The sequence below is a fragment of the Acipenser ruthenus genome, chromosome 4 (genome assembly GCF_902713425.1).
Source record: "Acipenser ruthenus chromosome 4, fAciRut3.2 maternal haplotype, whole genome shotgun sequence".
Lineage (NCBI taxonomy): Eukaryota > Metazoa > Chordata > Actinopteri > Acipenseriformes > Acipenseridae > Acipenser > Acipenser ruthenus.
In genome coordinates, this window is record NC_081192.1 from 12,728,284 (window position 1) to 12,742,546 (window position 14,263).

The following is a 14,263-nucleotide window of genomic DNA, read 5'->3' on the forward strand; positions in this document are numbered from 1 at the left end:
ATAGAGTAGGAACTGTAGATCTGGAGAACATGTTGGCTTACTACTTAACATTGTACAATGTTGCATCCTACTCTGCTATCTGTTGGAGCCAATAAAGTGCTCATTTTCTGCAACCATTAATCTAAGATCTGTTCTGGAACAATAGCCGTTAGAATTAGCCATAGAAAATACTCTTGGGATTTTGGCAATCTAAATGAAATTGAACAAATAATGCAGTGCAATTAAAAAAGAATTTCTCATGTGACATTATGGAACTCGTTTACAAAATATTAGAATAAAGTTGCTGTTTTCTGAACAGCTTTATGTATACCCTTTTCATTAATGTGCTCCTGCTCTATTGACCTTAAAAAACAATTACATTCAAAAATAACACCAGGCAAAGTAAACAATAAACAGGATCTGACATGTGAGACTGGAAAATATAACAAACATCAACTTTCCGAATGAAGAAGAGTAGGCCATAAATTGGTTATCATACAGCTATGGCCACGCATTTTGCATCACCTTACATGATGAACTAATTTTGACTCGTAAAGTCAAATGACCCCTGCTGAAAAATCTTACGTTAACATATTGAATTACATACCGCTTTGTAGTTTTCCATATACAACGAAAAACTGACAAATTAAAAAGGACCATATGGACAGCTGGAAATACAAAATCAAAATGCATGGCTGAAATCGTGGTGCACACAGGAAGGCTTCACCTTTCTTGAACATTGGAGCACATTCTACAACAAGGACTATCTATATAGGTGGAACGGACTGCACTTAAACAGAAAGGGAACCAATCTACTCGTAGAAAGGATCCTTGAGGAGGTCCAGAAGCATTTAAACTAGAAAGGAAGGGGGGAGAAAACAAAAAAACAGAAGGGAGACCACATCAAAAAAAGGGCAACAACTCAGGTAAGACAACTATTAAATGTATTTATCTTAATGCTAGAAGTCTCAGAAACAAAATGTTAGAACTTGAAGCTACTGCACTAACAAGTAACTACGATGTGATAGGTGTTACAGAAACTTGGTTGTCTGGGAGTGATGGAGCCGAATATAATATTAGTGGGTACACACTGTATAGGAAAGACAGGCAGGATAGAAGAGGCAGAGGGGTAGCGCTATATATAAGAAAGCCCAGGTGTTAACCCTTTGCGGTCCATTGTCGGACCCAATTATTCCTCACAGGTCCTTTGTCGGACTGGGTCCGACATCATTATAGCAACGCAATAAACGGGTGTTTAGTCATTTTTTCTCCGGAAAAAGCCGAGAAAACCATTCAATTGGCGAGTGGTAGCGACAGGAGCCGAGACAAGTCGGGGAAAAAAAAAAAAAAAAAAAAAAAAGGCATATTTCATGAATAGTCATACATGGTATCAGGTATCAGATAATGGGCGTCCATAATAAACAAGCTGGCTAAGTGCGTCAGCGCACTGAGACTATCATGGACATTTGCAGAGCTTTTTTCAGATGTTATAGTAATAAAATAATGACTTGGATCGCATTATTGAGGAGTTTGGTGATAAAACGAGTGATCTGGAGATGATCGATCGGTATGTACGACTATTATTATTATTATTTATTTCTTACACAGCTGAACGCTATAGCAAACAAAATGCTGGGGAGGGGCTGGAGATGCCTAGTGTGTGCTTTGTTGATATGCAGGGCCATTTAAACCCGTTTGACTGTGAAAAAAAATACTTTTAAACAGCGCGTATAAAATTAACTGCGGGTGTGAAAATTAATTAGACCTGGCGTGCCTGACGCGCGATTAATAAATGGACCGCAAAGGGTTAAATCAGGACAAAGAAAACAATGCAGAATCAATATGGGTCCGAATAATGGACAAAAAATCAAAGGGCATAATAATAGGAGCATGCTATAGACCGCCAAATTGAGACGCTGAGCAAAATAATCTGTTATACAATGACATTCGAAATGCGTGTAGAAAAGGAGAAGCCATACTAATGGGGGATTTCAACTTCCCCTGTATAAAATGGGAGAACCCGGTGGGGAGCACGACGGACGAAATTGAAATAGTGGAAATGATTTAGTCTTTTCAAATAATGAAGACAGAATAACTAAAACAGAGGTCAGAGAGCCATTGGCAAACTCAGACCACAACATGGTCTCATTTGAAGTATTTTTTAAAACCCCAAAAGTAATGACTAAAAGCAAAGGTTTACAATTTTAGAAAAGCAAACTATGAAGGTATGAAACAGAGACTAACAGAAATAGATTGGAGTAAAATAGAGAAAACATCCACAGAAAAAGGATGGCTGTTTTTTAAAAATGTAGTACTAGAGGCGCAAAACAATTACATCCCAAAAGTAGACAAATCTAAAACAAAATGGCCAAAATGGTGTAATAGATCAATTTAAAAAAATATTCAGCGAAAAAAGGCACTTTACAGAGCATTTAAAAGGGACCAAAAACAAAGTACACAGAAAGAGTACTTGGAACTGCAAACACAAGTCAAAAAGGAAGTTAGAAAGGCCAAGAGAGAGATAGAAATCAATATTGCTAAGGGGGCTAAAACCAATTCCAAAATGTTTTTCCAATATTATAACAGCAAGAGAACATTCAAAGAGGAGGTTAAATGTCTAAGAGACACAAATGGCAAAATCATAGATGAAGAAAAAAAAATAGCAAATATATTAAATGATTACTTTGCACAGGTTTTTACAAAGGAGGACACTGACAACATGCCCCACATGTCGACCTGTTCCTATCCAATTTTAAATAACTTTAGCATAACAGAGGCAGAAGTGTTAAAGGGACTAGGAGCTCTTAAAATAAACAAATCCCCTGGGCCGGATGAGATCCTCCCAATAGTACTCAAAGAAATGAAAGTAGTTATTTACAAACCGCTAACCAAGATCATGCAACAGTCTCTTGACACAGGGGCTGTACCGATAGACTGGAAAATAGCAAACGTAATACCAATCCACAAAAAGGGAGACAAAACAGAACCAGGTAACTACAGACCAATAAGCCTGACTTCTATTATATGTAAACTTATGGAAACTATAATAAGATCTAAAATGGAAAATTACCTATATGGTAACAATATCCTGGGAGACAGTCAGCATGGTTTTAGGAAAGAGAGATTGTGTCTAACTAATCTGCTTGAGTTTTTTGAGGATGCAACATCGACAATGGATAATTGCAAAGCATAAGACATAGTTTATTTAGATTTCCAGAAAGCTTTTGATAAAGTCCTGCATAAAAGATTAATTCTCAAACTGAACGCAGTAGGGATTCAAGGAAATGCATGCACATGGATTAGGGAGTGGTTAACATGTAGAAAACAGAAAGTACTGATTAGAGGAGAAACCTCAAAATGGAGCGAGGTAACCAGTGGTGTACCACAGGGATCAGTATTAGGTCCTCTGCTATTCCTAATCTACACTAATGATTTAGATTCTGGTATAGTAAGCAAACTTGTTAAATTTGCAGACAACACAAAAATAGGAGGCGTGGTAAACACTGTTGCAGCAGCAAAGGTCATTCAAAATGATCTAGACAGCATTCAGAACTGGGCAGACACATGGCAAAAGTGTAAAGTATTGCATGCAGGCAATAAAAATGTGCATTATAAATATCATATGGGAGATACTGAAATTGAAGGAGGGAACTATGAAAAAGACCTAGGAGTTTATGTTGACTCAGAAATGTCTTCATCTAGACAATGTGGGGAAGCTATAAAAAAGGCCAACAAGATGCTCGGATATATTGTGAGAAGTGTTGAATTTAAATCAAGGGAAGTAATGTTAAAACTTTACAATGCATTAGTAAGACCTCACCTAGAATACTGTGTTCAGTACTGGTCACCTCGTTACAAAAAGGATATTGCTGCTCTAAAAAGAGTGCAAAGAAGAGCAACCAGAATTATCCCGGGTTTAAAAGGAATGTCGTATGCAGACAGGCTAAAACAATTGAATCTATTCAGTCTTGAACAAAGAAGACTACGTGGCGATCTGATTCAAACATTCAAAATCCTAAAAGGTATAGACAATGTCGACCCAGGGGTCTTTTTTGACCTGAAAAAAGAAACAAGGACCAGGGGTCACAAATGGAGATTAGATAAAGGGGCATTCAGAACAGAAAATAGGAGGCACTTTTTTACACAGAGAATTGTGAGGGTCTGGAACCAACTCCCCAGTAATGTTGCTGAAGCTGACACCCTGGGATCCTTCAAGAAGCTGCTTGATGAGATTCTGGGATCAATAAGCTACTAACAACCAAACGAGCAAGATGGGCTGAATGGCCTCCTCTCGTTTGTAAACTTTCTTATGATCTTATGTTCTTATGTATATCCTGGTAGCTCTTCCATTCTGACTGCAGGCTATTGTTCCATAAAAGTATAAATATAATTTAGTGTCACATTATTTCCGTATATGCATTTTATCTGACAAATTGTAATAAATAAGCCAAATCAAAGTAGTAACAAGCATTCAATGACCTCTGGCTTTTATATTTGGGGTATTACTTAATTATATATATCCTTCCCAACAAGCAATTTGCCACATTTTAGGCCTGCTTTTCAGTCACATATGTGAACGCACAAAGGCACCTTAAACCACAAATGTGAACAGGGTTGCAGACCTAAATATGTGACGGCCCTGTGGCAGCCGTTGGCCAGCCCAGTAGTGTGAACAGGGTCTATGTTAACAGTATTCTTCTTAACTAATTATTAAGAAAAGGGAAATCAGGAATATACAGTATGCCAGGGGAACTGATGATAATCATCCAGCTATGGTTAGTGAATGTAGCAAATGGGAAATTAAATGTGTTTTTCTGCCTGATTTTCTATTCTCTTCAGCCCCCCAGACTAATGGTAGATATGAATAAAAAACTTCCGACAATAATATCAAAATGAATCATCCTTCTTCAAGCAAATAATAGATGCACAAACACTTGCCATTCAGCAGTCATGAGTCACTTACTTGAGTTTTTCCCAGAAGCGTGTATGCCTGCTGAACTTTGGTGTAATGATTGATATCAAAGCTCTTGCAGGTTTTTGACAAGGCTACATCCAATTGTTCCTGTACAGAAGAGGACACAGTGATTAGTGCTTAATGTCGAGATTTAAAAATGAGATTGTTTAGAGAACAGTGAAACCTGAATAAACTGGTCACCTAAGGGATTTAACATATGTGACCGTGTCAAGCTGTACTGAAATACATTATCTGAGACACTGGCTTGTAACAGTAGGTGAACGCAGTGAATACAGGCATTAGTGCATACCACTATTATTATTTATTATTATTATTATTATTATTATTATTATTATTATTATTATTATTATTATTATTGCTGCTATCTGACAAACATCAATGCTTGCAAAAGATAGAAAACAGGACAGAGAACAGGACAGCTGTGTAAAATCTATTTCACTGTTCCATTCTGGAGGATGTACAGTACGGAGCAGAAAAACATCTTTACTTCGCTTGAAGCAATTTACTGGCAGATACGAGAAGCCAAAAAGGGATCTTATAGTATCTGATTGTGACAGGAAGAAATGTCAAAAGAGAAGTAATTCAAAAAGACCACAGAAAACCTCAACAATGCATATGGCACTACTTTTTATTATTTAGGGAGAATATTATTAAATTAAATAAGTGCAGTTATTAAATTTGTTTGTACTTACATGTATACTTTAAGGTATTGTAGAGTGCATGCAAACATATGTCTTCAATGAAACTAGAACTTACCTCTATTTGTTCAAGAGTGTCTTGCAGTTTTGAATTTAATTCACTGAAAATAAGAGGAGATATAATTATTACAAAGAATCTTGCTGTGCTGGATGCACCAAAAACAAACAAAGACATGATCTAGGTATGTGGGGGAGTATGAGTGTGAGAGGGAAACAGTGTGACCAAGTGGGTGTGTTAATCTTGTAACTCTGACAGATGTAAAAAAATAATAATTATACCATCCTTCAAGATCATAGGAATTTAACTTATTTCACATTGCTAATGTTGTTTGCTCAAATTACATTTTTAGTAATATGAAAGTGACTCAAGAGGGTATACATTTTCTCCATTTGCAGTTTTAAATCATTACTACTATGTTTCTTGGCAAAATGCTGTATACTTCACAGCAATCAACAGTTCACAACAGACTGCTGTGGAGCGAGTGCCTGAGCATTCTTAATCTGATTGCTTCCCCTCGCACTGCTGTACAAGCACTACTGAGGTGTGACAACTGTTAAGAAAGAGAATGTATGCATAATCATGTGCATATTAAGTATTTAACCTTAAAAAAAAAAAAACATTTATTAAACAAGCTGATTTCTCAGAGGGATGCTGACTTAAACCTGTATGGCAAGCCAAATTATCATTTAGCGAAATCTCAAATTGCATTTTAAGATAGCTTGAAATATTTAGAGATATCTGTAAACCACCTGCAGATATCTTTAAATGAATATGAGATATCGGTAAATAAACCCCTTTGATGATATCTTAATTTTATTTTGATATATCTAAAAATGAACTAGATATCTCAAATTGATTTACAGATAGCATTAAATAATGTTTTGCTAGCATGGTACACCCAATTGTCACTTAGAGATATCTCAAAATAACTCCCTGTTCATTTAGAGATATCTCTAAATTAACAGTAAGTTATTTTGAGATAACTTAATTATTAGAGATATCTGAAAATTATTTAAAGCCATCTCAAAAACATTTTGAGATATCTTAAAATGATTTAAAGATATCTGAAAAAGCATTTTAGATATATCATTTAAAGTTCCATTTAAACTTATCTGGAAATCATTTTGAGATATCTTTAAATGTATTTTAGATATTTTAAAATTATTTAGCGATATCTTAAAATATTTAGAGATCTCTGGAAATGATTTAAAGATATCCTAAAATATTTAGAGATATATATATAAATTGATTTGAGATATCTCTAAATGATTATTTGGCTTGCCATAAACCTGGAGTTAAAGACATATGTTCAATTACTTTTTAAATTGAAAGTTTCATTTACAAGTAATTGTTCATTTTATGGTATTAAGGTTTAAAATGCTTCTTTTTAAACAGGATCTTGACTGCTGAAACCTTGTGAGCCACAAGCACGACTCCTGCTCTGGTTTACATGGGTTTCTACAGCTATTTTTATTGTGAGAAAGCAATTGACCCGGACCTTAAATTCGCGTGGACCAAAGGACGTCCTTTTGGTGTTTTGCGATGTATTCGCATGACAACATCACACAGTCATGACTGTAGATTCGATTTTCACGTGTATGTAAACCCAACCATTGATTTACATTGCTCCTCATTTGAGACCACTCTGAACTAAGTGTAAAATAATGGAGCTAAATTGACTCTTTTACTCTTTTGTTCTGATTGAAACAATTGAAAAACCGACACCAAACTCCAGAGTCCCCAAATGCATAACTGACCAGTACCTGTCAGCACTTACACTGTATATAAACAACAACCATTATCACAGGTGTGCTATCTTGGTTGAACCCTTGTTGAGCTAGTTGATAATGTATGTTAGTTAAATATTTATTTCAATATTTATTTCTTACTAAACGTAATTCAATTGGTCTGTTTTTTTTTCTTCGCAATTGCTGAGCACAGAGTGCATGATCCCTACACTAGCAAATTAAAAACCAGGGAGCTCTTACAATACCTCTGAAACCTCAAAACAGAAATGATTGCAGGTAATTAACTACTAGAAAACGATACTGGCCCCAGCAGCTGTGTATCACAAACCAAAAATCCTGATTATCCAATAGTAGGAGGATTATGGAAGTAATATAAAGTAGGCACCTGGCAAATAACCAAAGTGACTGAATCATGCATGACAGCTGAGGTCTAATAGTATTTGAATGTGCATTGGGCTTCATTCATCAAGGTCTTTACACCAAAAGCAATTTGCACCATTTCTTGAATTTAAAAAAATAAATAAATTGTGTTAGAAACCTTGAAAACAAGCAAACCGGAGCGTGAATTTAAGGAGTCAAAGCAATGGCTTTACACAAGTTCAGTAACATTAACCGGTGTAACAATTTTCTTTTAACAAAAAAATGGCACAGATTGTATTTTGGTTTAAGTATGACTTTTTGTCCTTGCTTTTACAAGAATTTGGTTTAAAAAATAGTTCTATAGGCTTGCTATATCAAATAAATCCAAATAAAAGTGATTCTATAGAACCGGATAATAGGTTTTATGCAACACAAATAATCACAGTGCAGTAGAAACCAGGGGACATGAACTGACCCTTGAACTGTAATCAAATCGACTACTTTGATGTAGTCCTTTTCTCAATAAATCTGCCAGTGTCGGCACCCAAATCTGTTTTTTTTTAAAAAAATTGTATAATTAATCAGAGGAACAGATTTCAGGTAGGATACATCTCCCTGAGTCGTCCCCTTAAAAAAATTATAAAACTAAATCAAATACAGGAACGCCTGTCCAAGCATGAAGAAGATACTGCACACTGCCCAATCAAGTGCAAGTAAATGTCACCTTGAGTTACCAAATATTTGCATAGAAATACAATTTTCACATATGAACTTATCAGACCTCTCTGAGCAGTACAGTATTTATGGTACATAGTCAGAACAGGGCAGCAGTGTGGAGTAGTGGTTAGGGCTTTGGACTCTTGCCTGGAGGGTCGTGGGTTCAATCCCAGGTGGGGGACACTGCTGCTCTACCCTTGAGCAAGGTATTTTACCTAGATTGCTCCAATAAAAATCCAACTGTATAAATGGATAATTGTATGTGAAAAATAATGTGGTATCTTGTAACAATTGTAAGTCGCCCTGGATAAGGGTGTCTGCTAATAAATAAATAATAATAATAACAATAACAAGCACCTGTTAACTTGTATAATAATCAAATTGTTACATAAAACTGCTACCACCATATTATTGAGGTGAACCCAAAATATTTTGTATCCTAAGGTAGTTAAAATTCCATGATGTGGAATTTAAGAATGATGAAATCAGACTTAAAGAGACAGAATTGTGATATAACACGTTATTTGTAAAACGTTTACAGCAGGGCAAATTAGAGTCCATCCCCAAAAGCTTTACTGTGATCATAATAAAACAGTTACATTTATCATTGTATTTCAAATAAATGTTGCATACAGTACCAGTCAAAAGTTTGAGTACACTTGCTGGAAACTAGTTTACGTTTCTGTAAATACTTGAAAATGAAAACACATGTTACAATATACAAAATAAAACATAAGGTGTATCAAAGCAATGTTCAAGAAAATTGAACATTGTCTCTAAATCTTGGATTCCTCAAAATAGCCACCCTTTGCCTTAATAACAGCCTCACAAACACAAGGCAAGCATTCGGTTAACAAGTTTCAGCAGGAAATCACCCGACATGTCTTCCCAGCTCTTCTGCAGCAATTCCCACAGATGAAGGGCACTTGTGGATAGCTTTGCTTTGACTCTTCTGTCCAGTTCGTCCCATACAAGTTCTATGGGATTGAGGTCTGGAGACTGGGCAGGCCAGGTCATTAGATTGAGTTGTCCTTCACTTTCCTTCGCCAGATAGTTCTTGCACAACTTTGAGGTGTGTTTTGGGTCATTATCTTGCTGAAGAATGAAGGACTGCCCAACTAGCCGTAATCCTGATGGAATGGCATGCCTCTGCTATGATAGCCATGCTGGTTGAGCGTGCCATGGACTTGGTAAAGATCATCAACTCTGTCACCAGCAAAGCAACCCCAGACTACGACACTGCCTCCTCCATGCTTGACAGTGGGAACCACACATGCAGAACTCATGCGCTCACCCTCTCTGCGTCTTACAAATGCTCGGCGGTTGGACCCAAATATTTCAATTTTTGACTCAACGGTCCATAAGACCGACTTCCACTCCTCAAACATCCAGTTTCTGTGTTTTTTGGCCCAGGCAAGTCTCTTCCTCTTATTCTGCACTCTTAACAATGGTTTCTTTGCAGCAATTCTTCCAGTTAGGCCAGCTTCACGCAATCTCCTCTGAACAGTTGATGTTGAAACATCTGTACTTCTAGTAGCATTTAGCTGAATGCATTTAGCTTGTATTTCAGGGGCAGTTAACCCTTTGCAGTCCATTCATTAAGTGCATGTCAGGCGCGTCAGGTCAAATTTATTTTCACACGCACAGTTAATTTTAGACGCGCTGTTTAAAAGTTTTTTTTTTCCACAGCCAAACAGGTTTAAAAGGCCCTGCATATCAACAAAGCACTCACTAAGGCATCTCCAGCCCCGCCCCACCCTTTCGTTCGCTATAGCTTTCACATATGCCAAGAAATAAATAATAATAATAACAATAACAATAATAATAATAATAATAATAATAATAATAATAATAATAATAATAATAATAATAACAACAACAACAGTCGTACATACCGATCAATCATCTCCTGATCGTTTTATCACCAAACTCCTCAATAATGCGATCCAAGTCATTATTTTATTAATATAACATCTGAAAAAAGCTCTGCAAATGTCTGTGATATTCTCTGAGTGCTGATGCAATAGCAGCCAGCTTGTTTCCTTATGGCCGCCGTTATCTGATGCCAGGGGCAAGTATGACTATTCATGAGATACGCCCTTTTTTTTCGGCTTGTCTCGGCTCCTCTCGCTCCCACTCGGCCATTGAATGGTTTTCTCAGCTTTTTCCGGAGAAAAAACAACTAGAAACCCATTTTTTGCGTCTTTTTAATGATGTCGGACATGGTCCGACATTGGATTGCAAAGGCTTAATCGCCGGTTTCGCAGACTTGACTCGAATGAACTTGTTCTCTTTTTCTGAGGTCACCCTTGGCCTGCCTGACCTTGTTCGGTCCTCATGAGTGCCAGTTTCTTCAAATCGTTTGATGGTCTTGGCCACAGCAGTTACAGACACTTGCAAAGTTCTTGCGATTTGTCTTAAAGATTGACCTTCATTTCTTAAATTACAGACTGTCTCTTTTCTTTCCTCAACTGAACGTATTTTGCCATTTTCTGCTCCCTTACATTCAGGAATGACAAACTTGTGCCTATGCTACCTATATTTATAGTAATCATGGACCCTCACCTGTTAAAAGGTTAATTAGTTAGAACATCTGACAAAGACACTTTTATACTTAGGCCAGTTTTCTAACACATTTCAGACTTTTAACTGACTTGGGCTTCAGACTGAAATCCCCTTGCTTTGGGTGACCATTGCATTGAAATTGACAAGATTTACATTTTCATTTAAAAATAAAATTTTTGAATGCAATTCACTTATGATTAGCTTTATAAGTACACGTATCATATAATGAAATATTAAGTGTTTATAGACAAGTTTATACAGTAGATAATCATGAAACATAGATAATCATGAAAAAACCTGGTTTCAAGCAGATGTACTCAAACTTTTGACTGGTACTGTATATATATATATATATATATATATATATATATATATATATATATATATATATATATATATATATATATATATATATATAATATATATCAAAATCTAGCTGCGTCATTCATAGACAGCAGAAATGATTTTGCTTTTTCGGTACTGTTTTGACAAGTCTCCATTTATTTTTATATTTTTATTGCACTGTCAGAAACAAACATGATGCTTTGGATTGCCAGAGGGAAAAACAAAACACTATAAAAGACCACTTAAGAAAAGCTCAAAAGTAACCTCATAAAAAGGTTTGCTTCCATAACATAGCTTGGTGCTGCAAGAAAACAACTGGCCATTAGAATGGGTTTTTATTAAACAATTAAAAACAAAAAAATATATAATTTATCACATTGATCAACTGCAACTTCATTCTGTTTTCTACGTGTGTTGTTTGATTAAATCTTAACAACCCCCCTCCCCCCACACCTAAATAAAAAATGTAGTGGGGTTCAGAAAAACCTTTTAAAAAGAAACACAGCAGTACACACAAAATAATCTTACCAAGCAGCATTGACAGTAACAAATACACAATATTCACTGGTTTCCAAAGCTCTTTGCCTTTAAACATAAGATTTTCAAATTCTGGTCGATTCCAGTGACTAGAAAGTTGTATTTGGTACGAAGCAAACAGCAGTATCAGAGTTTCAATCAGATTTCCAAAGACAGACACTAAATGGCTATGGCAAGTTAGTTTTCAGAGCTCTGTGCTCATCTACAATGCCCAGGGCACATACAGTGGATACATTTAAGGAATTTGAATGGATTCATAGGTCAAACAACAATCAAAAGTCCAGTTCTGTATATGCAAAACAGAATTACATGTATACTGATGTGCTGAATATGCAAACCTAAATCCAAACCAGTCAATTGCATATAGAACCTGTCATTTCCGATTTAATTAGTTCTCGGGGTCCCTTGGATATGTAAAAATGTCAGAGGAAGTCATTATACTACATCGCAGTTGCTTTATTAACATCAGTGCATGGGTGGGATTTGGGATCAAAATGTGGAAGGGGGCAAAGAATACAATAAATGATATAACCAATGTTCGACTTCTTAATCTTGGATGTTTCAAGTGTTACTTCTGAATGTATAAATATAAACCATACCACACAGGGTTACTGACAGTTTTAGAAACAGCATCACGATTGCAACAGTTTTAAATTATCACAGGCCAAAGCTAAAAAGTGAAAGAGTACTATATACACCCTTCTGTCTGCAGTATAGGCTACATCATGAAGTACTATAGAGCAAGTACCTGTTGGACAAAACATTCCATGTTGGTGATGTTTGTGTATCCATCTAACTAAGGCCAAATAGAGAAACTCAAAATATATTAACATTAGCAGCCTTCTTACTTTAATGAAGAGGAAGATTCTGTCTGCTCGCACTGCACAACACATGAAAGCTGTAGATCACTCTGTCCAAATTGATGGGAATGGCCCGCTTTATGTCTAGCACAGCTAATCCAGAAAGGTGTTCCTGTCCGGTAGTGTTTCACAAAACTGTTGAACCACTTCAGTTGCATTTACAGGACTTCCACCAAACTTTGCTTGGATAAATTTTTGCCTTGGTAGTTATTCTGAGCACAGATGTCACTTGCATACCTCCATAACTGCAAGAAAAAATCTTCAGTTCTCACTGACACTTGTTTCCAGAGTAGCGCAAGCTACGTCCTTAACAGAAGCATAGTTGACGACAGAGGCCTGCAAAGCTTTAAAAAGCATGTTGCACTGTGTTAGAACTCGCCACATCAGAAGGCACGGGAACAGAAATTGAAAGTTGGTAATCAATGCCATTATACCATTCGCTTGGCCCCCATCCATCCATCCGTCCGTCGAGCATCAGTTTCAGTAATGTCAGCCAAAGCAGCAACAACTTGTTCAAAATTATCGAAAAGGCTTTTCAGCACTTCAGAACAGCAACTTTATCTTGTGTCAGTAAGCAATTTTAAAGTTGTAGTCTGGCCATAAAAATCACCTTTCAGCAAAGCTTCAAAAAATGGCATGGCATTTAGATGATCCCTCAAAAAAGGTGTGTAGCGAAGACATATTGCTCATCATATGCCGAATTGTTGTTACGCTGTTACATACATCCACAACACACAGATACAGGATATGCGTGAAACAGTGCACATACATTGCCAATGGGTTTTATTTTAAAATACGAGAGGCAACTCCACTGTAGGTCTGCCTCATATTTGTTGCCCCATCATAACACTGGGCTCTTAGCTTCCCTATATTTAGGTCGAGAGACGATATTATGCTTTTCAGGAGCAGCATTAATGACTCCCTGACTGTTTTTGTTGTTCGGTGGAAACCTACAAACAATTCCTGCACTGTAAAATTGCTGCCAACGTATATGAGTACAACTGCAACCTGTTCATATCTACTTATACCTGTGTTTCATCAGCCATCGAAGCAAACATACCTGCATTTCGTACTCGCTGTGCTATTTCACTTATTGTGTGGTTATTCATTATTGAAATCAGCTCATTCTGATGCTTGCCTTGAACGTAACTAAACGATTTCTCACGCCTTTTAAAGAAATGCTCAATTAAAGGGTTGTCATTTGCTCTCATTTCCATTAACTCCATTAAATTATAAGTTTCCCTGATTAGAAGACTCTGCAGTTTCATCATGGCAACACATCCACAGAATATTAAACTTTGGCACACAGCTTTCAAGTATTGTCTGTTTTCCTCAACTTGTCTGTCATGTTCTGTATTTATTTTAGTAGCAACACTACCAGTCTTTTGGGAATCTCTGTAAGCAGAAAGCTTCACAGCTGCAGAAACAAAAGAAGTGCTTTTTTGGTGATGGTTCCTTTTTTCAGTTGTCTTTTTCCA

At 36.5% G+C, this 14,263-nt stretch overlaps 1 protein-coding gene across 4 annotated transcripts in view; it reads right to left on the reverse strand.

Annotated features, from left to right (window-relative positions):
* LOC117400301 (syndetin) overlaps positions 1–14,263 on the reverse strand; it is a 171,470-nt gene that overhangs the window by 115,515 nt on the left and 41,692 nt on the right. For all 4 annotated transcript variants that reach the window (XM_034000044.3, XM_034000043.3, XM_059022015.1 and 1 more), the window contains exons 10-11: positions 5,711–5,753; positions 4,943–5,041 (exon numbers count right to left, since the gene is read on the reverse strand). In XM_034000044.3, coding sequence (XP_033855935.2) covers positions 4,943–5,041; positions 5,711–5,753 — 142 coding nt within the window. The remainder of the gene's footprint in view (positions 1–4,942; positions 5,042–5,710; positions 5,754–14,263) is intronic.